Source organism: Poecile atricapillus, chromosome 2, assembly GCF_030490865.1.
Source record: "Poecile atricapillus isolate bPoeAtr1 chromosome 2, bPoeAtr1.hap1, whole genome shotgun sequence".
NCBI classification, from domain to species: domain Eukaryota; kingdom Metazoa; phylum Chordata; class Aves; order Passeriformes; family Paridae; genus Poecile; species Poecile atricapillus.
Window position 1 is genome coordinate 56,339,288 of NC_081250.1, and position 26,918 is coordinate 56,366,205.

Sequence of the window (26,918 nt, forward strand, 5' to 3'; positions counted from 1 at the left end):
TTTCTTCTAGTCACTTAGTTGCAAGGGAAATGATACATACTGCTTAAATTTTGATAAAAAAATGTCAGGGTTCTGAACTGAAGGTCATTTTGGGAATAAAAGTGAAACTAATTAGTGAAAGAGAAAATTTCCTTGATTGTGATGGGCAAAAATTCACCACAATGTGAAATGCTTTCATATAATACTCATTTATACCTGTCTCTCTCTCCTCCTCTTACCTTTTTATGTAAGATATACATGTCAAAGCAAGTATAGGGACTCTGGTAGTCCAAATTCACAGCAAAAGTAATAATATTCCATCTCATGTGCTTAAAAGCTTAACCATTAATATATATGATATAAATATATATCATATACGATTATATATTATATTGATATATTGCTATATTATTATATATTAATTATATATTAGTTTATATCAATCTGAATGGTGGAAAGCATCTTGTAACAGTAGAATAAAATTGAAACTGAAAATACCTTAAAATACTTGTAGTCTCTGCCTGCCTTTACTGAGAATCCTTTAACTATAAGTGTCTGTAACTGAGCTATTTGGTAATCAGCTGTAATTGAGCTTTTTTTTCCCACCCCTCACTCAGTTTGGCTAAGATTTTCATGGGAAGAACTATCCCAGTCTACACTACTTAACTTCCCAAAGCTTTAGAGATTAAATGATTTAGAATTTAATCCATTTAGCTAGCTATATGTGGACAGGTTTTGTTTACAGCTATGTTACATGTTTCTACATAAAACTTAAAAAAATCTGTACATATTTTAGCCACTCTGCAAGCATTCTAGTATGTCATTGATTCAGAGGAGAAAGTATTATAATTATACATAACTGAAAATAAAAAGCTAGGGCGTGCCAAGTCCATGGCAGATAGTGTGTGATGATAAACCAGTGGGACAATATAAATGTGTGTTTTCTTTGGCTGATACATTAAAGCTGACAAAATAGGCCACTCTCGTTACTGGATTTTCATAAGAAAGCTCATTCTCTAAAATATACTCTCTCTTCCACTGGTTTTGGATACTATAGATTCATAAAATATTCTGGAACATGAATACATTTTGTTTTGCAGCTATTGTTGTGTCTGATCACAGACTCCATAATTCTTAAATCTGATGCTTATGTCAGGACAAGGATATTTCATTATGAATTGTTCTTACAGCTCCCCAAGCTAAACTTCTGCAAAAGGACATGGTCTGCTGTGACCTTCATGTTGAACATCACATTGAACATGAGAAAAACTCAGGTGATACAGATGGTCATGGAAAATACTGTGCTAGCAGAATGCATAACCTAGTGCACATGTGCATAATTTCATGTGCAGCTTCTCTATAATACTTAAGAATTTGAAGGGGGAAGAAAAAAAAGAGAAGATATGTAATGTTTTTCAGACATTACATTGAAGAGATGTTGAGAAACTGTTCACTGACTCCCCTTCCTAGCCCCCTTGCTTTTGTAGCAGAGTTTGCATCTGGACAGAGACACTGTGATCATAGATCAGAATGGGCCTTAGACCATATCCTGCCCTGTAAAACTGCTTTGGAGAAAGAATCAGATACTGATTTGGAAAGACTTTGTTTTACATATTGTGTTTATTTTGCTGTGCAAGTATTTACATTGGGTTTTTTTGTTTGTTTGTTTTAATGGATGACTTTTCATTCCATGTGGGTGAAGTGCTGATAGATATGTAAATCAGAGTACTGAGGCTGTTCCCCTAGAAATGACCCTCTCAGAGGTCCCTTGGCACTGCCTGCATTAACCATTTGAACCAAGACACTTCTGAAAAGTTACATGGAGTCTCCTGCCTAAACAGCAAATGTGAATTAAGTTTTCTCACAGGGAAATGAGTATCCAAGTGGTGGAGACCCTAAATACAGAAACAGGCTCTCTACTTTCTCATCCACTCATTTTGTCCTGAATTCAAATATTGAATTGCATTAAAGGAATGGCAAATCTTGTGACAAAAGAGTTCTCCTACTGGAATTCATATGAAATAAGGTTTCTAGCTTGGGACATCTTTAAAGTCTCTTGCATGTTATGTGTCTTTCATCAGTGGTACCTCAGCAAGTCTGACTGATCCTTGATCCCTCCCTAGTAGCATTAAATCAAGCAATTGCTGATAGGTTCTTCATCAAGAAACCACCCATCCTGTAAGAGCTTCCCTTATTTGGGGCACCACACTTTAATCCAGTCTGTCTGTTACTTGTTTTGTCTTGACTAACTTTTCATACCACTGTGAACTGAAAATGAAAGATCTGCCTTATTTCAAAAGGATTTAGTAACTGAGAAAAACTTGAAGTTGTCCATAAAATATGTAAGACACATTGCCTGTTGCAATTTCATTCAGGAACCAATACATCTGAAAGTTTAATTGTGTGGCCTGCAGCTTACATCCTTCCTGTAGCTCCAGTCCAAAGGCATCTTCTCTTGAGAGAAAGCAGTAGCATTATCTGGTGTTTATTTTTGTGGGGGTTTTTTTATTAGTTATTATCCTTCTTATTTGTTGAAAAGATGATGACACTTCCAAGGCTGCTGAGCAGGGTTTCTTGCTATGCTCACTAGTATCTGTGAGAGCTCAAAAATTTTAAAATTCAGGCAATAAAATAAGCTGTATAATACTGAAGTTCCAAATGCCAGAAAAAGAAGTTGTTTATATAATCAAATATTATATGGGAAAAATGTCTTAATACAATACTTCACTGTTGTTACTTGATCATGGTCTCAAAGCATATGTGCCTCTTCAGTTAAATTTGAAATACATACTGACACTGGTGGGTGGTGGTGATGGTTTGGTTTTGTTTTTTTCCTCTTTCTATTTTCATGCTAAGAACCACTGAAAAAGTGATTACTTCAGAGGTTTTTAAAGCGTTCTGTTTTAGAGAGTTTGATTTCTCTTTTTTTCCTTTTGCATGGAAAAAGTAATGCGTTTTCCCACATAAATCAGTCATTTTATAAATAACTATCTTTGTATATATTAGTTGAAATATAGATGAATAATATCTTACACATATATAAAATCCAAAAGAATCTGAAGCCGAGAAATCCATCACTAATATTTGCTTCTTTTGGAGATGCAAATAATAAGCCATTGACAGAAACTTAAAAACAATTTAATAGAAATAGGGTTGGATGAGCAGACAGCCTGGCAGATGTGTTTGTTTTTACACATACCTGAGGTTGCTTGTTTGCAGTGCATGTGCATAGCACACATTTTTGAGATGTCACTAGTCACTTTGTCTGGAAAAGGTTAAATTAACAAAAAACCATGGGAACAACTACAGCTTTTGCTATGATTCCATGAAATTTTTTCAACTTTTTCAGGATCAGGCCTCCTACTATATGACATGGCACTTCATGACTGTGATGTTCTAGAGTAATCCACGTAGTTTGAGAGAAGGCTGAAGAACAAAGTTCCAAAAGTCAAAGTAGAGCTGTGAGCACATCTTTTCAAAAAAAGTGCAGTTTTAAAATGATCCTGTGTTTAAGTGTCTGGAGGATCTGTCTACTGCATTCACAAGTTAAACGTATTCTGCAGTTTCAGAATGACAAACTTTCCAGTGTTGAGTAGGAACAGAGAGGAAATACACACTGAGTTCCACTTAATTGTTTATAGTCTAAAGGTCATATTGCTCTTTGTTTTTTAAGATGCTGTTCTCTCCTATGTTAATTCTCTTCAGGTTTATTCCCTCTTGCAGAGGAGGAGAAAACCAAATTAATCTGTGTTTTTCTATGCCTGAGTTAGGTATGTTATTTCACAAAGCCATTTATATTCAGGCACCTTGTAGACAAAATCTGAGATGAGCAATCTACTTGACATTGACTCCCACATTTCTGTCAGTCATCAGAGGAGTGGGGAAATGCATGACATTCCTTCACAAATTGTGGAGTTTGCTGAATTTGTATGAAGGACATGACATAGCCACTCTGCTGCATGTTATAATTCAAGCCCTATGTTTTAAACTATTTTGGATAAATTGTGCAGTGTAATCGTTTTGATCAAACCGGGAACTGATGTACTATATCTAGGAGAACTGTACACTGGTAGCACCTGACAGAGATTGAAAGCCCTGATCCTGATGGCTGTGCTGTGCCTGGAACAGACATGAAACCAATCCTTCTTGCCAAAAAACAGACTATCTCCTTTTGAGATGGCCATATCTTACAAACTGTGCTAACCTAAACCAAATCAGTTCCTCACGTGAGATAGCCAACTGCCTTTCCTTCTTTTCCTAACTCTTCTTTTGTGTACAACCAGCCTTGCCCTTTCTATCTTCTGGCTTTAGAGTTTCAGACTTTTTTCTTTCTTGAAGAAGAAAATCTCATCGGGTTGAAAATTTAAATTTGTGACAGAAAAACAAGCAAAAGGTGAGATTTTTGTTATGCACCCTGTCCTTTGTTATTAACTGTCCATGTCAGAGGGATTTTCTTGATGTGTAGCCCTTTTTAACTGAGTCTGTTAGAAGGATCCATGCAAAAAAATCTTAAGAAAGGGTGAATTTGATAAATGCTGACAAAACTCAAGTATATTCATACTTTTAATTACATTATTTCTTCTTACATTACATCCTTATAATATTTTGGAAAGTAAGTTTCTTACTTAACCAACCTTCTTCATGTCATCTCAAACCACTGTTACCTTCTTTGTTAAAGGTTACTATTCTTGTTCCCTTCTAATTCAGCAAGGATAAATAGCCAAACAAACAAAGCTTTCAAGATTGGAAAATCAGGAAAGAAATTAGATATCCAAAGGTCCTGTGATTACAGTGTTTTTTATACACAGATGGGGATGCTTTCTATGAAGAAAAATTTTCTCTAATCATTATTGTTTATAGGAGTGTGAACTGTTTGACTGCATCTGGCTCTGCCAGGAAGCATCGAAGACAAATGTAGTTGTATAAGAAATTAACCAAAGTAACTGATGTCATTTCTGAATTGCTGCATAACCTGACCCTGTGGCAAGGATTTTCCCTTCTTTTTACCTGATAATATGGTATATATCACAACTAACCTTTGCTATTTGGCTTTTTTATGTGCAATCTTTATGTAACATTTTTAATAGGAGCAGCTGCTATGAAGGAAAACAGTAGTATGAATGAATATTCTTGTTAAGGAATAGTTTGATTTACATTATGGTCTGTGAAAGAAAGCAAAATGTTAATTAGTTTACTGGTACTCATCTCTATAACCAAGCCAGCTTGTGTATTTTAATACTATCAAAACGGTTTAGTACCTGCATTCAAAACATGCCGGTAGAAATTTGAAAGCAATAGAATAATTCATTATGGGAAAGTTTTAAATGGTTGTATTTGTTTCTGTCTGCAGTCATCCTTTCAGAAAATACGGTGTGTGGGGCACTGAAGAAAAATCTGAAAAGGAAATGTGCTGCTCATTGTGGAGCTGCAGTGTTTCCACTCGTCTTCCTGACCTGTAAATAAAACCTGCTCAGAACAATGCTAGGGGGATGTTGAATGCAACACAGTAAGGCTACACGTGTTTTGTGATCTTGGGAAGCGAGTAAAACTGTATTCAGAGCTCCGGATGCTAACTATATCCGAGAGCGTTGAGCCAGTTCGGTGTAATAGAGTAGCTGGGCTTTGGTCAACATTAAAAAGCACTAATCTGACAGTCTTTGAAAGAAACAAGTAAGTGAGGTCAAATGAAGTGGTGGGGGAACAACAACAACAACAACAACAACAACAACACCCGCCCCTCAACACTCAAAAAAAATCCCCAAATCAGCCAAATACCAGCACCCCTCCCCCCAGGCCAAGTCCCCAGTCGCCCCGGGTCGTGTGCTGTCCGCTCGCTCTCCGCCCCCGCGGCGCTGCGCGGAACCCGGGAACCGCTGGGAGCGGCGCTCGGCTTCCAAGAGGCGGTGAGAGCCGGGCGGGGAAAAGCGGGGGGAACAAGGCAAACGCAAATGAGGTGGAGTCAGCACTGCAGGCACACACTGAATGGGCAGTCGAGCTGAAGAGCGAGCGGGAAGCCTAGTCTAACAACTATCGGGGAATTACTTTCTGCCTGGATGAAGTGAACTCTGGCTATTCTTCATCTGGGTGGCTGTATGGAGACCAGGGAGCCTGTGCTTCTCTCGCCGCAGAGCCTGGAACCCGCTTTGCGGTGAAGTTGTAACACGCGAGGGAGAGCGGAGGGTGCTGGCAGATGCGGGAAATAGCTTTTCCCGAGTCTCTGCGTGGCGGGGCGGCGCGCCCGGCTGCCTCGATTCGCTGAGCCACGGGCAGCATGCGGCACGGAGGGAAGGAAGGACGATTTCGCACAGCCCCGTGCGAGAGGAGCCGTCACGATGGCTTCCATAGGTAGGTTTGTGGTTCTCTGCGCCCCTGCGTTCTCTGCTCGTTGCTAAGTCTGCAAACTCGTTTTGTGGGTTGGTCTTGTGCTTGGCTGGTCGCGCTCGCCACAGCGGCAGCGAAACGTGACCCCAAGGGAAAGGGGAGGGCGGCGGGAGTTCACTGAGGGAAGCAGCAGCCTCGGGCAGCGGCCGCTCCGCTGGCGGGGTGGGGAGCTGGGAGCACGCACGGAGCCTGCGGCCTGCTCCTGCTGCTGCTGCTGCTGCGAGCTCGGCAGGAATTAAGTGGGAGGAAGAGTTACGCCTTTTGTAGCCATGTAACAACTTTGGGAGGCTACGCAGAAACGGAGAAGGTTTGCAGACAAGGACTTCTGTCAGTGTGAGAGTTTACTGCAATCGCTGAGGGATGATTGAGGGCATCAGGCAGGGGTTGAGAGTTTTGTCTGGTCACTTTTCTGCCGACGAAGCCTTGTAATTTTTTGTATGTCGTGGTGGGTCTTTTTCAAAGTAGATGAAATGAGGGCTGCCTGGAGTATACATAATCTCTGTCTATGTAGAAAAAGTTTGTCCAGGCTGAGTCTTTCTTCCTCCGCTGAGGAGTTCTTAGTAATGTTATAGCAGCACTGAATTTCTTTTTGAAAACATGAAAGGTGTAAGATTTTGTAAACACGAGCCTTTCCTAAATGAGGAATGTGACATAGTTTTTGTGCTTTCTTGCTTAATGAGAAAAACACTTCATTGTGCCATTAGCACTGGAAGGGTGATTTGTCTAATTCGTGCATCCAAGACAAAATGTATTTGTGTAATACATGTAAAACACTCTGACTTTCTTACTTCAGATCAAAATTTTCCATAAAAATATAATGGAGTCTCAGAGCAGGCAGCTGTTATATGGTACAATGTACAGGATGCACCAGAATAAAGACCCTGGTTCCTACTGCCTTAATTCAAACAATTTTGCAATTCAGGCAGTAGCAGCACATGCTTGGGTAAAGACTGCAACCCTAAAAGGAGAGTTACTGAATCGCAGTACTCGAGAGACAGATCAAGAAAAAAAATGCAAGAGCGTCACTTCTCAGTTGTGTGTTTTGTGATACTGAACAACACTGAAGATAAACTGACTTTGTTTTTACTAGTTTCAGTTCCAGGTTATTAAAAGCAGCATTTGATAAGTCAGATTTTTTTTCTGGTTTTAAAATAAAATGGTTTAGGTGTACTACTTGAACAATCAAAAAGCAGCCCTCGATTTTGTTATTCAGGCTGCAGTGAGCTGGGTTCAGCATTTTGTTGCAGGCAAGTGACTGAAAAAGTGAACAGGTTGAAGATTGTCACATTTAGCAGAATTTTTCTCATAGCAGAAAAACAGGACCAAAGTGAGAGCTTTGATAGAAGGTCTAGACATCAGTTTGATTGCTTCCATTTCTTCTATGAGGCAAGTATGCCTCAGACATCAAAAACTGCATACTAGGACCTCTGGTTCCTCGTGGCACCAGGGAACCGGACTGAGACAGGAAAAGGGGAGTTTAAACTCCTTCTTTCCCTCTCTTTCACCTTAGGAAAAATATATAGGGTCATAACACAAAATAGAAAATGTCACCGAGTCTTTGTACTTGCTTCTCAGAAGTGCCAAAAAGCTCTGTCCCTTCTTTCACTCAGTTTTCCCCCTCTGCCTTCAGCCTTGCCTCCTTTCCTTTGGCTTTGCAGTGTATGTCAGTAGACATGAGTGGCACTTTTCAATTCAGCACAGACGTCTTAGACCTACATCTCCAACATTTCAAGCAGTTTTAATGGATAATGAACTTTGGAACATAAGGCTGATATTTTATTCTTTTCTTAAAAGGTGCTTGGTCTTTCAGTGCATTCTGCTTGAAAAAGCATTACTGTACTGTGAAAGGTTCTATTTTCATGTTTCATAGGTTCTTCTTTTTCTTCTCTAAAACTATTGCAATTTAATTTTACGGTTTGATGAAAATTGTCATATTCAGCAGTCTGAATGTCTGAAATTCCGTTGTGAGATAAATCATGATAAGAATGGAATTGTCTGTCTCTAAAGCCATTTTACTAATTTGCTGTGTAAACTTAGTGTGGACATGTTAATAATTGTGTTCTAATTGTTTTACTGGATTTTTTTTTTTCACCACTGAATGATATGCTGCATGTAGAAACAGGATAGGGGTTCTCTTGTTTATGCATTATGTACTGGTAGTGATTCTCTCTTAAAAAGTGTTTTAATAAATGTCGCATTTTATGTTACATGTGACCCGGAAGTCTTGAGGAATGTCTCTGCAGCTGATTTGCATTCCTAAGACAGCAAAGCTTGCTTAAAGTTAGTAGCACAGCATCTGCAAGATCTTTTAAAATACATGAAAAGACATATGCAACTGATTGCTTTAGTCCTTGGGGAAGTTTCTTTTTTTCTCCTGTTACTACTTGGGAGAATGAAATGAATTAGTATAAGAAAGCCTTTTAGAAAGTCATGATAAAGATTTTGCTGCTTAGAAGATAATGTATTGTTAATTCCATTTCAGCAAATAGGAGGTATTTGTATTTTGGTGTTTGAATGAATGTACGATATACCAAGTTATCTGTAAAATGGTCTAGCTATTTTCTCAGAAAATAAGCCATATAGTACAGGCTTTAGGGTGGGCTAAAGTCTGGTCTGGTAAATCATCCTTTTTAGTCTGATCCCTGTGCAGAGAGGGCAGAGGGTAAGTGCAGTTAATTGTGTCAGCCTGTGGTTGCCTGGAGATAAACTGACACCTGGCATAGCTTCAGAGGCTGCATTTGGCTGTTACTGGCAGGCTATTATGGGAGCTAGGAGTTGGAGAACACAGGAATGTACCAATACACTCCCACTTTTGTCATGCATCTTGCCAGCAGGCCAGGGTCTCTCCTGATGGTGGTGAAGTGCCAGCCTTCCTCACCCAGTGCTTGCTGGGGAGGACTGCTGTGCCAGGGATGTTTCCTCAAGGGGTGACGTGGATGATTTACAGCTCTCTTTAAAGCATAAGGCAAGAATGATTTTTTAAAAATTCTAAATATGTTTGAAAGGCTCTCGAAACACTTTCTAAATGCACACAATAAATAATTGCATGAGGTTTAAAACCATCAGTTTACATTACATTTAATTACTAGCACTTTGGGTTCTAACTGTTGAATGTGTTTCTTATTCCAGCAGATAAATGTCTCTGACAAATACTTTACTGCTTCTCCAGATGTGCTGTTTTGTTTCTGAGGTGGTCAGCCACTCCATTACTGTATTTTATGTACACACACACACACACACATATATATATATATATACACACACTCAACATATATTCCACATATTCCATTCTTCTCAGATGAAGCAACTGAAGCTGACCTTTTTTTGTGCAGAGGTTAATACCTGGATGCTAGAGGCACTGTTTTAATGACTTGCCCCAGGTTCAGCCTGACTGCATACTTGCCAAGAGAATTGGTCCACTCAAACAGGCATTAGCAGAATCTCCAAGCAATAGTAATTTTGTCTTTTCCTTTAGAAATGTGAAAAACCCTGTAATATTTTCTCTGCTTGGTATTGGTGGGTTTTCAGGGAGTGTGGGAACTGCAGGTGTCTTTGTGTTGGTATATGACATGTACTTTTTCTAAATGAGATGTGGAGCTACTTACGTTGAATAGGAAAGCATGTACTGTGCAGAATACACAATAAAGTTATGCCATTTCATGGAATCTGGAATTTTAAAAGACAAGACTTCAAGCATCCTTTATTGATTTCCACATATTCTGCGAAAAGGAAGGAACAGTGTGACCAAAGTTGATGGGTTTCATATAAGGGAATAATTTGGTTCACTGTATTTTTGTGAAATTGAGAGCAGAATGTAAGTTTAAAAGGTCAGAATTTCAGTAAAGTTAATACTTTGACTGAAAGCAAGAGAAGCTTTCGCTCTCTCTTACTATTTTTGGCACCTTTGTACTTGGAAAAGCAAGGGAGTGAAAGGGAAGATAGATAACCTCTAAGAATCTTACAGTGCAAATGGACTTGGAAAAGTGTTAGTTTGTTAATTGGCTCAAGTGGGCCATTACTTTGGCTTGCTTCAGAGCAGGATTATTTTCTCAGTCCATTCGGCTTTTATGCTCACCACAGATTGTTGTGAAGTAGTGAGCTCAGCATTTTGGAAGCAGAACACTGAGTTAAAGCTTCCTTTCCCCGAAAGATGTAATTGAGGATCTTGACTTGAGTTTTCAAGCTGATAGATCCACATTAAGGATCACCTTCTCACAAAAAGGACTACAAAGTCTGAAATGTATGACAACCTACTAAAATACAAGGTATGGTAGTGAAATGACTGCTTTTACTTCCCTGCTGTTGTTGGAAGGGAATGTCTTTAAAGGCATGAGGTGATTTTGCCCTTCAGCTGCTGCAAGAAAAGAAAAGGAATGTTGTTACCTATCTTTATCTGGACCGTGGTGTGGCTATTCTGGGTTTTTCTTTTTCAGTAGTTTTTTTTTTTTTTTTGGGGAGGGCGGGGGGAGGGTGGCTTCCTTTTTCTTTGTTTCAACGGGTTTAGTGGATTAAAATACGGGTTAATATGTAAGATCTTACTTCATACGTCTGTGTTGTCAGCACACCCAGCAGCTTCTCCTTACAACTGAAAAAAGTCTGCAACTTCTACTGGTTTTACCTGTTCCAGCCAAGTAGAAGAGTGAGCTGGATATTTTTGTACCTTGCATGTTGGCACAATTGGCATTATTTTTTTTTTCTTAATAAAAAGAAAAGTCATTTCTCAGTAGTGTATGGTGCAGAGTCCAGCTCCTTTTTAAGGTCCTGCCTTTAAAGTTGATCATCAATGATAGTAAATGTAGGTCTGACCTGGCTGCATGAAGAGATACAAACATGAAAGATCCTGGCTTTGTCATGCCACTTCTTGAAGTAGGGAGTTGTATTTTTACATTGTCCGTGTTTTCATAGCTATAAATGGCATGGTAGGGGCCTGAACCAAGAAGCACTGATGCTTTGCTTTCTGTCAAATGTGCCAGGCTAGTTAATTCTGTAGAAGCTATGAAATTGCAGAATTATTGATTCTGTGAGATAAAGGGTTAACAGCTGACCAGTGAACTCTGCATCAGACAATGAGAGGACATAGCTGAAATATCCAGAAGGTTTGTTTTTAGTTGAAGGAAAAAAAAGGCTGCTTTCATGGGAAGTTCCTTTAAAGATATACTTGTTTCTAGCCTGGGAAGAGTTGTACCGAGTTTGTTTTTTTTCTGCAGTTTACATGCCTAGCTGCCAGTGGCTTTTCACTCTTTAGTATTTTACACCTGTGAAAATGGGGTGTGAAATCCATCTGTGAGCATGATGGTGGTCCCTCCCTCATGCAGTGTATAGAGCTCTAGAGGTAATAGCAACAATCCTAGGCCTGAAACAGGAAAGAATCAAGCCTTGGATCCTTTATTCAAGCAAGTGCTGTGGAAGAAGGAGTGGAATTTGCTTTGTTAGTTTAACTCTTATGCATGTAGTTGAGATTGTATTTAGAGTGGGAGATTTAAAGCTATTTCAGAAGGAGTGCCACTCCTGTCCTTGCCCCCACACTCCCCTGGATTCCAGTAACTCCCCTGTATAGTCTGGTATCAGGAGAACAGAGACAGAGGTATGAAAACAAGCAAGCATGATAAGCTTGAGATTGTAATTCCTATTCCTGTGGGGAATACATTAACCTCTCACATTCAGAAGCAGAATAATCTCAACCTGCAGTGTAATTGGGAAACATCTGAGCAAGTTCATGAGCAGAGATGATTTGCCTATTGTACTTGAGATATTTTGTCAAATGCTGGTCTCTGGAGATTTGTCAAAGTTGTGTTTCTGGAGAGGCTGTAGTAGAATTCATACGTAGCTCAATTTGACCAACATGGGCTTGTGCAGCCAGCTTTTCTGATTGTTTGCACCAGTATGAGAATGACTTGTAATGTAGCTGATCTGGTAGATAACTACAGATTTGGATTTCTGTAGCTCTTCCACTAAACATTTCTGCAGTATGTCTTAAAGTTCACTTCTGTGGCTGTTATGAATTTAGTTCAACTAATGGTCTAGTTAAAAGTTTCTATTAAAAGGCAGTTTTCTGTTTCCCTCATCTAATTAAATGTTTGCTCTGTACAGTGTGTGCTATATGATAAATTCAGATGGTTTATAATTGGGGCATTAACTTTCAGATTTTTTTTGTCTCAGACATATCTTTCAAGTACCTTGCACACTTCTCATTCAAGTAAGAGCAGAACCAAGCTCTGCCATGAATTGAAGGGAAAACAATATTCATTTTGACTTGTTTTCAGTGGTGTTTGACATTAGGAAGGTTTCCTTATGGAAAAGATGCATTAGTGTGATCTTAACTCTTTGTAGGAATGGAATTGTTCCATGACTTCCTTGGTTTTGGGTTCTTTTTCACCCCTCCCTTATTCTTAGGAAGTGTATCAACTCAAGAGACAGTAATGAGAGATTGTTTCATCTGTGATTGCCTTACTGGATTTCAGTCCTGTCAGTGTTGAGGTCAGTCGGACTATTCAGGTGAATTAAGCTATTCAGCTGCATACACATTTGTAGTATTTTAGCCTTCTGTCATGGAAAACAGTGTGGTTGAGCCTGGACCTATGTGAATAGGTATTGAATTTTTAATGCTAATATGGAATAATTAAATGTAATCCCCATTAGAGCTTGACTGGCTATTTAAGTGTACCTCTAAAAACCAAGGTGAAACTTTTCCTGTATAAAGCTCTGCAGTAATAGCATCCACATTATTCCTCATCTAAATGCATCTGTTTAACTATATTCTATAGTATTTATGTCCAGCATAATTAAGTTGAACATATTTCATATTTCAGTCAGTTTAGAAACCAGTTACCCTGGTAACCTGCTGTTTGCAGGCTATTAGAAAATAAAGCTTACAATTGTTTTGCTTTGTCTGTGTAGTATGGGCAAAGTCACACTTGAAAACTGTAGCTGCACAAGTGTCATGGTTTAAGCCCAGCCAGCAGCCAAGCCCAATGCAGTTGCTTGCTGGCTCTCCAACACCAAGACTGGGAAGAGAATTGGAAGGGTAAAAGATAGAAAATTTATGGGTTGAGATGAAGACAGCTTAAGAGGGAAAGCAAAAACCCCATGCGCAAAAGCAACACGAAACAAGGAATTAATTTACTTCTTCCCATGGGCAGCCAGATGTTCAGCTATCCCCAGGAGAGCAGAGCCCATCCCATGTAGTGGTCACTTACGAGGACAAACACCATCACTCCAAATGTCCTCCCCTTCCTCCCCCCACTTTATTTACTGACATGATGTCATGTGGTCTGGAATATACCTCTGGTCAGTTGGGGTCACCTGTCCTGGTTGGGTCTCCGCCCATTCTCCCATTTACGTCCCACCCCCTTGCCAGTGTGGCAGTATGGAAAGCAGAAGAGGCCTTGTCTCTGTGTAAGACCTGCTCAGCAATAACAAAAATACCTTAGTATTATCTGCTGTTAAGTAGTGTTAAGTACAAATCCAAAACAGATGCATACCAGCCACTGTGAAGAAAGTCAACTCTGCTTTGGCCAAAACCAGTATAACAGGTAAACCACATGCTGCTCTGTGCTACTAAACTGCCTTTCAGCCCCAGCTGTGTCCTTTACTGTCCTGTGAGCAAAAGGCATCTTCATGCCTTCCCATAAGGTTTATATACATAGTGATACCCCTGAGCTTTCTTTTCTCCAGGCCACACAGTCCCAGCTGTCTGGGGCTCAGCCCCTGCTACTATAAAAGATGCTTCAGTCCCAGTGATGGTGTCTTTGTGCTGAACTTGTTGGAGCAAATCCGTGTCTCTCTTGTACTGAGGAGCCCATAGAGCTTCATGTGTGGCCTCTAATGCTAAGCAGGGAGGGAGGATCACCTCCCTTGACCTGCTGGCAACACTTTGTGATGCAGGCAGGGATACTATTGCCCACCTTTGCCATGGAGTTGTGTTGCTCGGTCCTTCTCCACAAAACTGTCTCCAGCTAATCAGCCCCCAACATGTGCTGGTACCACAGATTATTCCTTCTCAGTTGCAGGAGTTTATATTTCTGCTTGTTGAACTTAAGATTCCTTTTGTCCCATTTCTCCCACTTTTAAATAGCAGTACAACCATCTGGTTTGTCAATGACTCTTCACAGTTTTCTGTTGTCTGCAAGACTTGCTGATGAAACTTTATCCCATTATCAACATTGTTAATTAATGAAGGATGTTGAAGACTCTTGGTCCTGGTATCAGCCCTGGGGTATAATGCTATGACTTGCCTTCTAGTGGATTTTCTGCACCTGATCACAAGCCTCTGGGCCCAGATACTCAGCCAGTTTTTACTGGATTTCACTTCCATTTATATAACCCTTTTTTTTTGTCAGCATGTTTATGAGGATATTATGGAAGACCACAATAAAAGCCTAACCAAAGTCAAGATAAGGAATATCCACTGCTCTTCCCTTAGTCACTAAGCTAGTCAGTTTACTGGAGAAAGTTACCTCAGTGGATATGCAAGATTCTCCCTTTGTAAATTCATGCTGACAGCTCTCAATCCATTTTTTGCTATGTGTTTGGAAGTGGTTTCCAGGGTTAGTTGTTCCAATCACCTTTCCAGAAACAGAGATTAGGTTAACCAAGCCTGCAATTCCCTGGATCATCCTTCATACCTTTCTTGAATACTTGCTCTCTTCTTGTTAAGAATCTCTCCCAGTCATTGAGACCTTTTAAAGGTTATTGAGACTGCTCTTGCCAGGATGTCAGCCAGCTCCCTCAGCTCTTGTGTGTTCAACCTCTCAGTCCCCAATGGACTCAAGTATGTCCAGTTTGTTTTAGTTCTCCTTTGCTTAGTCCTCCTCCACTGAGGGTATGTTTTGATCCAGATTTTTCTGTAGTCTGAGGGGCTTGAGATTCCCAAAGGCCTGTCTTACTGATAAAGACTGATACGAAGAAGGTTGTGAGTAGCTCAGTGTCATCTGTGTCCTTATCCATCAGGTCCCTGCCCCATTCACCAAGTGGTCTGAATGGGCTGGCTGAATAAAAAAGTGAAGATCATGGGTTGAGATAAGAACAATTTACTGAAAACAGCAGTGAGATGAGAAAACAAACAGTAAGAGCAACAATATTAGGAAAAGAGAGAGTGATTCACATGCAAAAATTCACACCAAAGAGCTTGACCTCAGCCCCACCTGAGACCCTCCCTCCAGCTTGCTACCACCAGCCCCTCACTGTTCCTTCCACTGTGCTTTCTTAACCAGAAAGGACCCTTTCTCCCTGGAAGAGATTCCCTTCCCCCCACCACTAGCAATGACATGAGGTGGCGTACAATAACTCCAGGTCCTAGCCATGCCCCCTACTGTGTACTGCAGAAATTAACTCTGTCATGGCAGGGACCAGGACACACAGTTTTCTACTGGTATTTTAACTGCAAATGGTGCTCTTGACTAGACATACCTGATTAACACTGTTGACTGTGAAATGCAAAGTATCTTGGAATAAATGGTCCATTCTCATCTTTAGGGCCAGAGAATGTATTCTGGAGAACTGATCAAACAGTTTGAGTGTAGCAATCCTGCAATCTCTATTCCCTCTGCTATTTGACCTGCTGGATGTTTTCAGCAGTCAACATAATTTTGTGAAATAATATCTACTGCTAAAACAAGCAAAAACTCTTCCTTATAATCTTATTAAGAGAAAACCATATTATTTTATGAACACTTTTTTTCAGTACAAGGTTTATAAAAATGCATGTTGTTTTTAAATTTGCATTTCCCTTTTTTCTTTGCTGCAGAGTCTCAAAGTTACACAGAAGCCATTAACCTCCCTATGGTGATGTCTGACAGCACTGTGGGCACTAACTCTTCTTTGCTGAGGGCCAACATGCAGACTGATCCCTCCTTTCAGCGATGTTTTGCATCTTCATGTACTGTTGCAAGTAGCAGTCCTATCCCAGGGGCAGAAAGGTAGGAAAATATTCTGCTACATTATTGTTTAATTCTCATAATGATAGTTCCCAGCCAAAATGTTATGCTTGCATCTTAATTGCAGACCATTTTCTAAGAACTTCGAGGTGGGCTGTGGCATTTAATGTTGATGTTGTCCATTGGCTGGATTTTAACACATACACAGGTGTTACTTTCATGCCAGGGACACAGATAGCTTTGAAGACAAGTGGGAAGACAAAAATCAGTTATGTTATTTGTGCTAGCACAAGCTCATATATATTTGTGTGTGTGTTTAACTGGCTTCTTCGATGTTTTACTTAAAGCCGTGTCATGAAATTTCACATTGGAATAAGCTGCATATGAGAAAAGGGGAGCATTCTTCTCACTATAGACATATGTTTTTAGTCAATAAATGTCAGTAGATTTGCTTTGGTGGTATATAGCTGATTCCCTTTCAACTGCTCAGCAGGCTTATTATTTTAATTATATTGTGGCAAACATGTAGGGCTCTGGAAAAGGGCATGAAGAGTATAAATGTACAAAGCAGTCCTTGTCCAAAGGAGCTTACGGCATAAGCTAAGAAATGGCAAGAAGCCGCAAACAAACAAGGAGTCCCTAGTTACTTACACAGTGTTCAGAAGACCATAAAAATGTGTGATCAGTCATTAGCTGTGTGCTTTATTTACTCAATAGAAAAGGTGGTACATGACACTTGAAGAAACTACCTTCTCTATCACTCTGCAAAAACATTCCTTTCTGGTTAATTATCCTATTCTTGTTTTTGGCTATTTGGCTCCTTTTTCACAGTAAGTATTTGGGAATACTTCTGGTTTGAGTGTCAGAGTGTGAGTACGTCAAGTATGTTGTTACCTATGTATCTTTAATTTATCTTCCAATCCAATTGGTTTCATTTTCAGTCAGTACTGAGACTGTGAAAGAATGCTTTGGTTTTGCGATTATGAATGTGAACCATAAGACAGAACAAAATATGTTGGTATTTGCTGCAGAGGAGGCAATGTAACAATTACAAGTGGATATGTATTAAAAGCTTATCAGGCAATTCAGTCTTTATCAAGTTTACATTCCTACATCAGGCTTTATCTAGAAAATTTTGTTCCCTTCTTTCTAAATATTTTTTCTATAATTTTTTATTTCACCTAGCAGATAGCTACAGCTCTAGAGGTTTTTTTCCTTGCAGGGATGGCTTCTTCATTTTACTTACCTTCCATTTCTTTAATGGCCTTTATAATCTGTACTGTTTAAATCTACTAGCATTCATTTCCACAGCTCCCTTTTAAATAAAAATCCTTTCTTTTTTGATATATATCTTATGTCAGCTTTTTCCCTTTGCATTTCCCAATGAGTTTGTTCTCTCCGGATTTGGTAATATTAGTAATATTTTCCAGCTACAGCCTAAGGGCATTTCATTTTTAGAAGCAAGGAGACAAACTTTCATCAGATGATTTCATCAAAAGCTTAGTTTCTCTTGTTTGGAAGGACATTTCTTATATTTTTAACTTAAACAGGTAGAATTGCTACCCACTAGAAAAATAGAGTGTTTGCTGTTGAAATATTTAATTCTATAAATCAGAATTTTTCCACTGTCAAATAAATTAACCACTGGACCTGCCTCCTTTCTCTTTTTGTTTTTTGGTTTTTTGGTTTTTTTTTAATATAAATTGTATTAAAATAGACCTGGTCACAAGTTAATCCTTGTGAACTGTGTTCTTACTATTATCATAGTTACTGATTTATTGTGTGATGGTGCATAACCACCTCCTCAGGCCATTTCTTTTCAATTTTATTTTGGTGAGGATAAGACACTCTGCATGTAAGAACTGGTATGGCCGTGCCAGGTTTCTTCTGTAAACCTCTACCTCTATGCAGCTTTGGCATAAGAAATTGTTGCCTTCTGCTGCTATTTTTCAGGTAGCACTTTAGCTCATCAGGACCACTGTATGTGGAGCAATGCTGCAAACAGCCTTACTAAACTGATTCATGTTAAAACTAACCTCCTCAAACAAGGAGAAGGAGAAGTATTTTTAGCTGTGACTAATTTCATGGACTCATTTATAGTGCAAACTCAGAAACTATCCCATCAACATGGCTAGGTGGAGGGTGAGATAAAGCAGAACATACATTGAAGAAGTTACTGGTTAGGGTAAGACTAGAATCCCTTGATCCAGCTCCATTACCTTGTCCAGGATGTTTTCAAAGAGTACCCTTGAGATTTTTATCCTGGGTCTGATGTTTCATTGCTTTCAGTGATCACTGAAGTACAAGTTGTACAGTAACATTTTAAGGGAATGATTTGGCTGTTGGGGTTTTTTTTGTGTTCAATTTTTGGCTTTTTTTTTTTTTTTTTTTTTTTTACAGCTCTTCTGCAGCAGAATGTTCTTGGCTTGAAAGCAGCTCTAATGCTTCCCTGTCAACCCAGTTTTCAATGGGAAACACCAGGCAGCCAGGAAGTTACCTTGTGCCCTCTGAATTTTCAAGTGCTGTGCAGGATGTCTCTCTCCTGTCTCATTTCCAAACTCCAGCACTGCAAGTTGTCACCCTGAGCAACCTGGAGAGTTCACCAGCAGAGCCACACCAAGAACATGCTATCAGCAGCGGTGCCCGTGCCTACCTGAGCTACGGCAGTACCAGGGACAGTAGCTCCCCCCAGGAGGAGACACAGGCTACTTGCATAGCCAATGCTAGCACATCGAAAACCCTGAGCTCATCAGTGGCAAGTGCTGATGACAATGACTTTTTGACACAAAACTTTCTTACAGTGGCCTCTGGACACAACAGCCAGAACAGTGCAGTTCCACATCAGCATGGAGGGAGCCTACATGCTCAGCCACCTCTTCCAGAGAAGAAGAGATCCTCTGAAGAACGTTCCTTTGCCTCTGTGTCACCTTCTTCAAGTGGCTTCTCTAGCCCTCACAGTGGAAGCACAATCAGCATTCCCTTCCCAAATGTCCTCCCAGATTTCTCAAAAATGTTAAGCCCTTCCCCAGTGCCAGGTAGGTTCTGTATCAGAGAAATACAAAATACGTTAGATTTTATATGAGTCTATAAAGAGTTTTGGGGATTTTAAAAGTGGACAGGAAAGAAAAAGTAGTGGAATGAAAATGGCACAGAGGACTTGAATGTAGTAAATGGTGCCAATTCACTGCCTTTGGATGCATTATTCAGAAAACAAGGCTTCAGATTTCTTCCTGTGCTTCCTAGAAGTCAGCCATTGGGCAGCCTACCTTTTCAGCTGTCAGATTACAATGGATCAGTGTTGAATCCAGTTTCTGTTAAAAAGGGCTAGCTTCTCTCTGCACCTTTTAGAGTTGTGCCAAAAAAAGTTAAAAATGTATATGTGCGCTCGTTGGGCTCTGTTGAGAAGTTTGTATTTAATACAGCTTTATAATTAAAAGTTTTTAATAATTTATGGATTTTGCAAAATGAAACTTTGAACATGCTTTCAGAATCTTAGTGTGTGTTATTATATTTGCTGGTTCTAAAACAGCTCAGTTTCTCTAAACTATCGTAATGATGAGTTTTTTGAGTAATTGTGGTGATTAGAAATTGGAAAGAAAAGTAAAAACACTTTAGTATTTAAAAAAATTCTTGACTTTTTTTCCCTTTTGTTTCACAGAAAACACAGCTGATAAACATGTGACCGTAAAATTTGTTCAGGACACATCCAAGTTCTGGTATAAGCCAGATATTTCAAGAGAACAAGGTATATAAATTGATACATATTCTGATGTACCCATTCACAGAAAACCTAGTTGGTGAACTCTCAATTTTAGATTCATACCTAATCACTAAAAAAAATATAAAACCTAGGAGGGCCACAGGCAATTCCTCTTAGTTTCTTTTGTTGAAAGGCTGAGTTTGAGTGTGGAGAGCAGTCAAATAGTCCTGAAAAACATTCAGTTAATCAGACAAATTATTAGCCTAACTGAAAGAACTATGAAGTAATATAGATCTACCTGCGGTAGCTGCTGCAAATGCTCTTTGTTGTGAAGGTTCAGATTTTCGAATGGCAGATATGCATTAAACAATACCAAACAGCTGTCTGCTGTCTAAAACCTTTTAAGTGTGCTGTTCTGACATGATCTCTGAATAATTCATTAGCTAGGTCATCACAAAAGCATGCTCACCCGCCAGTCATTTTGTAGCCTGAATTTCAGTGTCAAGTGACACACTTTGTTTCTTAAAGGTCACTACTGTAGAACAACATCTTTATGATGTATGATGCAGATAAAATACTTCCATATGTAGATATATTATTCAGTCAACTGAAGAAAGCTTTTTTTTACCTATGTGAAAACGAATACTTAGAAGAACCTGGAGTACTGCATCTGGCATACAGGAAAGATATAGACAGACCTGTTGGAGTTAGTACAGAGGAGGACCACCAAATTGATTAGAGGGATGGAGCACCTTTCCTATGAGGAAAGCCTGAGAGAATTGAGATTGTTGAGTCTGGAGAAGGGAAAGCTTCAGAGTGACCTAATTGCAGCCTTCCAGTACCTGAGGGGACCCTACAAGAAAGATGGAGAGGGACTTTACAGAAGAACATACAGTGACAGGAGAAGGTGAAATGGTTTCATACTGAAAGTAAGTTTAGATTAAATACTAGAAAAAAATTCTTTATTGTGAGGGTGGTGAGGCACTGGAATAGACTTTCCAGGGCAGCTGTGGATGCCCTCCATCCATGGAAATGTTTAAGACCAGGTTGAATGTGGCTCTGGCCTAATGAAAGTTGTTTCTGTTCATGGCAGGAGCATTGGAAGTAGATGATCTTAAAGGTCCATTCCAATCCAGGCCATTCTTCCATGATTCTATGAATTTATACACTTGTCCCTGCAACAGTGTGTGTGTATATATAATATATATTCTGGTGCTTGTTACAATCCACTATTTATAGAGGAGCAAAGTGAGCTCTCTCTGGATTGTGGATACGAACTTCAGGTTTGAATATTCCATGAAATGAGACTAAAACCAAACAAGGCTAAATGTTGATATCAAAAAATTGATATGTTTTATTTAACAATAAATGAGAGAGAAAGAGAAAGAAATAGAAAAAGAGGCTGTGGGGGGACAGGAAGAGTGATAAGAACAGAATAATTAGAAATGTATCACCCATCTGTGGGTTCCAAGATTAATACAAGTTGGGCCAGGTGGTAATGGCCATGTACATCCCCTGAAGAAGGACAAGTTTGATACTGTCTCTTGGAAGATTCTGCATCATGTGTAGTGCTGTGGTGCAAGGCCTCAGGAATGAGTCTGGGGAGTGCTTTGGGTGTCTTTGATGGATTATGACACTTCGTCAGCTGCCTCTCACATGAGTGTCCTGTGTATGTGGCTTTCCTGGGGTGGGGGGTTTTACATTTGAGCCAGTTTGTGTAATGGAGGGTGAATGTTCACTGCCTCTGACCAGAGGTCATGTCATACACCCAAAACTATCCTCCCCTCCCCTTGGTTGAGGAGGAATCTGCAAACCTGGCTGCAGATAAGCCTGTGGGCTATGGCCTCCACCCTGAAGCCAGCTGGGGATGATTTTCAGGACAGCTGCTGAGATTGGCTCTCCTATGAATGCATCCTTCTCCCCCAGCCTTATCCATTTCGTCTCAAACCTGAAATGACTGGAAAACAGCATCACTTCTATCTTATCTCAAGTTCTTTTAAGTGGCTTAACGCATATTTCAAGGTTTCAGTTAGGAGGCCCATTCAGGGCGGGGTGGGCTTTGGTGGTGCAGCTTCCTTAATGCAGCTTTGTTATACATTTTTTCCATAATGGGCAGAAGTCCTTTATAACAGTGATTCAGCTATGAAATTATAACATGTTGAAACATGAAACATGTTCAGTCTCTGACAGTGCTTTCCAAATGCAATTGGTCTGACTGTGCTTGTGTTTATAATAATCAGCTATAGTGAATTGTGATTAATGAGATAAGGCAGGATTTTAAAGTGGGATTTTTTTTAAATGTGGTTATCAAAAAGGAAGAATTACTAACTCGTTCTGCATTGAGAAGGATGTTCATACTAAACTAAAATAGTGTGAAGGTCAGCTATTGGCACCTATGTCTGTCTAGTTATTAGATTCTCAGATGGTAAGGATGTTCTCTAAATATGCAGAAAAATACCTGACATGATGTGTGTCCAGAGAGGGAAGTAGATCTAAAGCAATTTTAAAGCTTACTTCTTGAACGAATGAAGCAACAGTCTTCTCAGCCTTTTAATATGCCTCTTCTCATCGTTGAAGTGAAACTTCTTTTAAAGTGTCTGAGGTACTGTTGCTGAGGAGGGGAACATTTGTTCTTTCTTCCCTGTGTTTAGTACCTGCTCCTGTGACAAATTATTACTGTATGCCTTTGTATTTAGAAGTGTTATGTACTGCTTAATTGCAGGGATTTGCATATACATCCTTATCCTCTCAAAACAAGACATTTTTGTGAAAAAAGGTTCTTTCATTTGCCATCTGACAGATGAAGAGAATAGAGTGCATACATGTTTGCTTTACTTGCTTTGACAGAAGAGATAATTATGTCTGCATTTTCCTGATTTTTTTTTACTTCCCCTTTTTTCATGAAAAGAACCTTTGCTTTGAATGAACCATCGCTCAGGCCTTGCAAAAAATATGCCTTTGTGTTCCATATGCATAATATCCATGTTCTATGTGAACAGGCAGTTAGAGAGTCTGGTGTCAAATTTGGTCTATCTCTAGGGTTTCTCTGATGTGCTGATGGCTGGAAATTTTAGAAACAGAGTATACTGGTATACACAAATATTTCTAAAAAGTTTATTGGGGAGGAAAGAAAGGAAAGAACAAAGATTTTATTAAGATCAATCATTAGATTAACTTTTTGTCTATTTTCAAAGTAAGTTTAAAATTTTGGGCTCCTTGATTTCATAGTCTGCGACTGACTTGTGCAAAGCAGCAGCAATTTCCCTGCAAGTGTTTCCTCTTGGAGAGGACTACATATTGCACTTTCAGAAGAGATTCCAAGCTACAGATGAAAAATATTTCAAAGTCAAAGAGCAAAATATACACTTCCATTCGTTCCTTTGCTTTAAAACTCCTAAGACAGTAAGGTGGCTTTGCAGGGACAGAAACTTGGTGGTGGATAAAAATGAATCTGTTCTGCCTGTTGAGGCTGAATAGGAAGTGAAAAACAGCGCTGTCTAGACAGTATTGGAATCACAGAGAGCTGTGCAGTCTTTTAACAAATAGAAAAATCTAAGCAGAAATAGGCTTGCTCTTGCACTGGTTCTAGGGATTTTGGTGGGACCTGAGTGCACTTCTCAGTTTAAAAGTCAGTAAAAGTCGGGGTTCTGTACTTCAGGCTTCTTTTAAAATAAGTATCTGTGAGATTTGGACAAGGTATTTCCACTCAGGTCCCCCAAATATGCTTGATTGTATTTTGTTTTATACATTATACGTTTTCACTTCTGTACTTTTTGAATGTGTACAAAGTTCTTGAACTGTTTCTCTCTTTGCTGGAATCCCTTGCAGCCATTGCTGTTCTCAAGGAAAAGGAACCTGGGTCTTTCATTGTTCGAGACAGTCATTCTTTTCGGGGAGCCTATGGGCTAGCAATGAAAGTTGCCACACCACCTCCTTCTGTGCTACAGTTAAAGAAAGGTACTTCTATATGTTATTAAACAAACAATACGTACTAGGTAATCCTTACTGGTGGGTAGAAATCTGTTGGAATCTTCCCCTCTTCTCATAAGTGCAACTTAAATTTCAGGCTACATTTGATGTGTTGTTAAATGAGCTGGGATACACTGCCCATTGTACTGTATGGTTTCATGATGACTTGTGTGTTGTGGCTGTGCATGTGTTATACCTCATCAACATAATAAAAAATCAGTGTCATTTCAGCAATTGGTCTTCCCTAGCAATCAGAAGTCTGCATTTGATTCACAGGCTACAGCGTAAAGTTTTCACTCAGCTGGAGGGCTGAATACTTTTGATCCCAAAGTTTTTGTTTGAGACAGTTATTTTCAGATACAAATCTGAAGAGATTCCTAAGGATAATTGTTCAAAAGAAGTGGTGATTTATATACCTACTCTGTCAGCTCCAGTGCCTCCGTATATAACTCATGCCTGATGGTTGTGAAACATAAAATGAGAAGAACATGCAGAAATCATTATTTGGTATATGGAAACCCAGCAGCCAATATCTGTAGTGTTCTTGGTTCCATTTGTACTACTGCGAGGTTAGTGGAGTGGTTTTTATTGCTGTTTTTCTTTTACAAAGCTTACTATGTTTCATTAGTACATAATGACTGGTGAGGTAAACAACTAAGATTACAGGAGAGCATTTATTCTTAGTGCTGTTTTTATGGACGTATGGTTTTGCCTATTTTGGTTTGGTTTTTTGTTAGTTTGGATTTACTTACTCTGGGACAAGGCAGTTCACCTCTAATACAGTGACACTTTGAATCTGTTTTAATCTGGTATCTTGAAACAATTTTTAATAACAGCTTGACATGTAGTCCTTTTTGTTGCCAATCAACATCAGCAGAAGCACTCCAATGTTCTACATAATGAATGTAGGTGTACTGGAGTTGTGATAGCAACAACCAGGAGGCAAATTGAAAGTGGCTTGTAGGTGTTTTTAGTAGTCTTCTCTTACAGTAATTGGTGAACTCCAGGAAGAGATGAAGGCTCATACTCGGCCAGCCTTTCAAAGACAGTTTATGTTACAGTAGTAAGACTGCAGCATTTTTTCACTTCTTACTTCATGATACTTAGCTTTTTTGTTCTCCACTCCTTAATCCCAGAAGGCACAGATTGGATTAGTTTCCTGTAGCGTTTCTTGTTCCAGGCTTCCCTTTCCCGCATATCTTGTAGCCATTTATTTTTAATTGTGTGAGAGTATAACAGCAAACAGTAAGCTGTTTGAAAAAGCGGTCAGTGCAATATTTGCTTGTGTAGAAGATTTTGCTGTCCATATTAATGCATTGATCTGTATTGGCCTGAAAGTCAACCCTTGAGGTGTTTCCTGATAGATCAAAGGGAGCTCTTTTGTTATAGTTTTAATGGTTTGATAGCTTTGTCCTATTGGTATGAAATAACCTTTTAATTATTTGGAGAAGGATTTGTTTTGTACTCAGGTATGAAATACTGTGAATCCATCTTTCAAGAAATATTTAAGTTATGTTAATTATATGTCTGCATATATATGTATGTGTTTAAAAGAATGTTAAATCTTGAGGGAATTTTTACATGTCTCTTGGGCTTTGAATTTCCTCTTTTCATCTAACTACAATTTTTGTTTGTCTTGGATTCCTGAGATTAAAACTATTTTAAAATCTACTGAAACCTTAGTGCTTCGTTTAAATGTTTGTTTTCAGGAGCAGAAAACTGCAGACGTTTGGAGATTTAAAAATTCATGGAGAGAATTACCATCATTATCTTTGTATAGCTTAATCTACTCTTATAATCTGGAGAACCTCTGTGAACAGAAATGTTATTGGAAATGGGAATATTTTTTCATACTTTTACTTTTTTGTCACTTTGGATACAAGTTCTTTTAATGGGCAAGTGCATTCAAATTTCTAACCATTCATTTTTCAAATTTCTGTTCCTGTCTGTAGTTGGGATCATACTTGCACATTTTTGGACACCAGTGTATATGTCAGTCACTTAAGAATATATAACCATTTCCTCTTGCTGTGAGCTGTTTTCTTATTTGTTTTTGTTAAAATGGCCTTTTAGGTACGTCTTGTAACTTGCAGAGAAGGTCTAATTGTATTCTTTGCATTTTGTATACAAAACATTCAGTGGTAATGTGGAGAAACTGCTTCATAAAGATCTAGTTTGTGAGACTTGTCTGTTAATTGCTTCTTTTCATGAATTTTCTTTTTCAACGCAGTTGGAGATTTGTCAAATGAACTTGTAAGGCATTTTCTGATTGAATGTACTCAGAAGGGGGTACGCTTGAAAGGATGCCCGAATGAACCATATTTTGGTAAGTGCTGTGCATCACAGAGACAGAGAAAATGGCTTGCCAATGCTGACTTGGGTGGAATACAAATGAGAGACTACTTTGTTTGAGTCCTGATGACTTCTGTAGGAACCCATTCCAAGGTTCCAGGAGCCTTTTGCACATTTACATTAAGCAGATGTGCAGGGCACTCCAGCACAGATGCACATGACCAAGCTTCAAACAGTCAAGTTTGTCTACCACTACCAGTGTTGCTGCAGAAAGCTGAGATAAATCTCTCTTATCATCCTAATTGATTCAGGACCTTTTGTCCTGTGTTATATTTATGCTGCATATAAGGTGGCTAAAAATGACACCAGAGTGAGATATTCACAAAGTACATTTTGCTATGTCAGCCTACCTAATATAATGTGATGGAAGTAACAATACCTGTAATGACAAACAGCCAGAGACCTACCTAGCTGTTCACTCATTTGCTTTCCACTCATTTGGGGTAGGAGGGGAAAATAGGATGGGAAAGCTTATGGGTTGAGATGAAAACAGGGAGATGCTAACTAGTTACAGGGCAAAAGAAACTCAATTTGGGAAAATTATTTTAATGTTTTTCCAATTAAAATCAATATTCAGGTAGTCAGATGTTGAGGCATACATTCAGTGCAGGTAGCTGGGTTTGCAAGCTAGAAGTGCAAACTGCAGATTGATCTGTGGGTGT

The 26,918-nt window shown here is 39.2% G+C and overlaps 1 protein-coding gene across 6 annotated transcripts in view; it reads left to right on the forward strand.

The window, feature by feature from the left end:
- Nucleotides 1-26,918, forward strand: part of TNS3 (tensin 3) — a 168,773-nt gene that overhangs the window by 129,665 nt on the left and 12,190 nt on the right. For all 6 annotated transcript variants that reach the window (XM_058831211.1, XM_058831212.1, XM_058831209.1 and 3 more), the window contains 5 exons: nt 16,106-16,277; nt 18,636-19,270; nt 19,894-19,980; nt 23,764-23,892; nt 26,135-26,230. In XM_058831211.1, the coding sequence (XP_058687194.1) occupies nt 16,106-16,277; nt 18,636-19,270; nt 19,894-19,980; nt 23,764-23,892; nt 26,135-26,230 (1,119 nt within the window). The remainder of the gene's footprint in view (nt 1-16,105; nt 16,278-18,635; nt 19,271-19,893; nt 19,981-23,763; nt 23,893-26,134; nt 26,231-26,918) is intronic.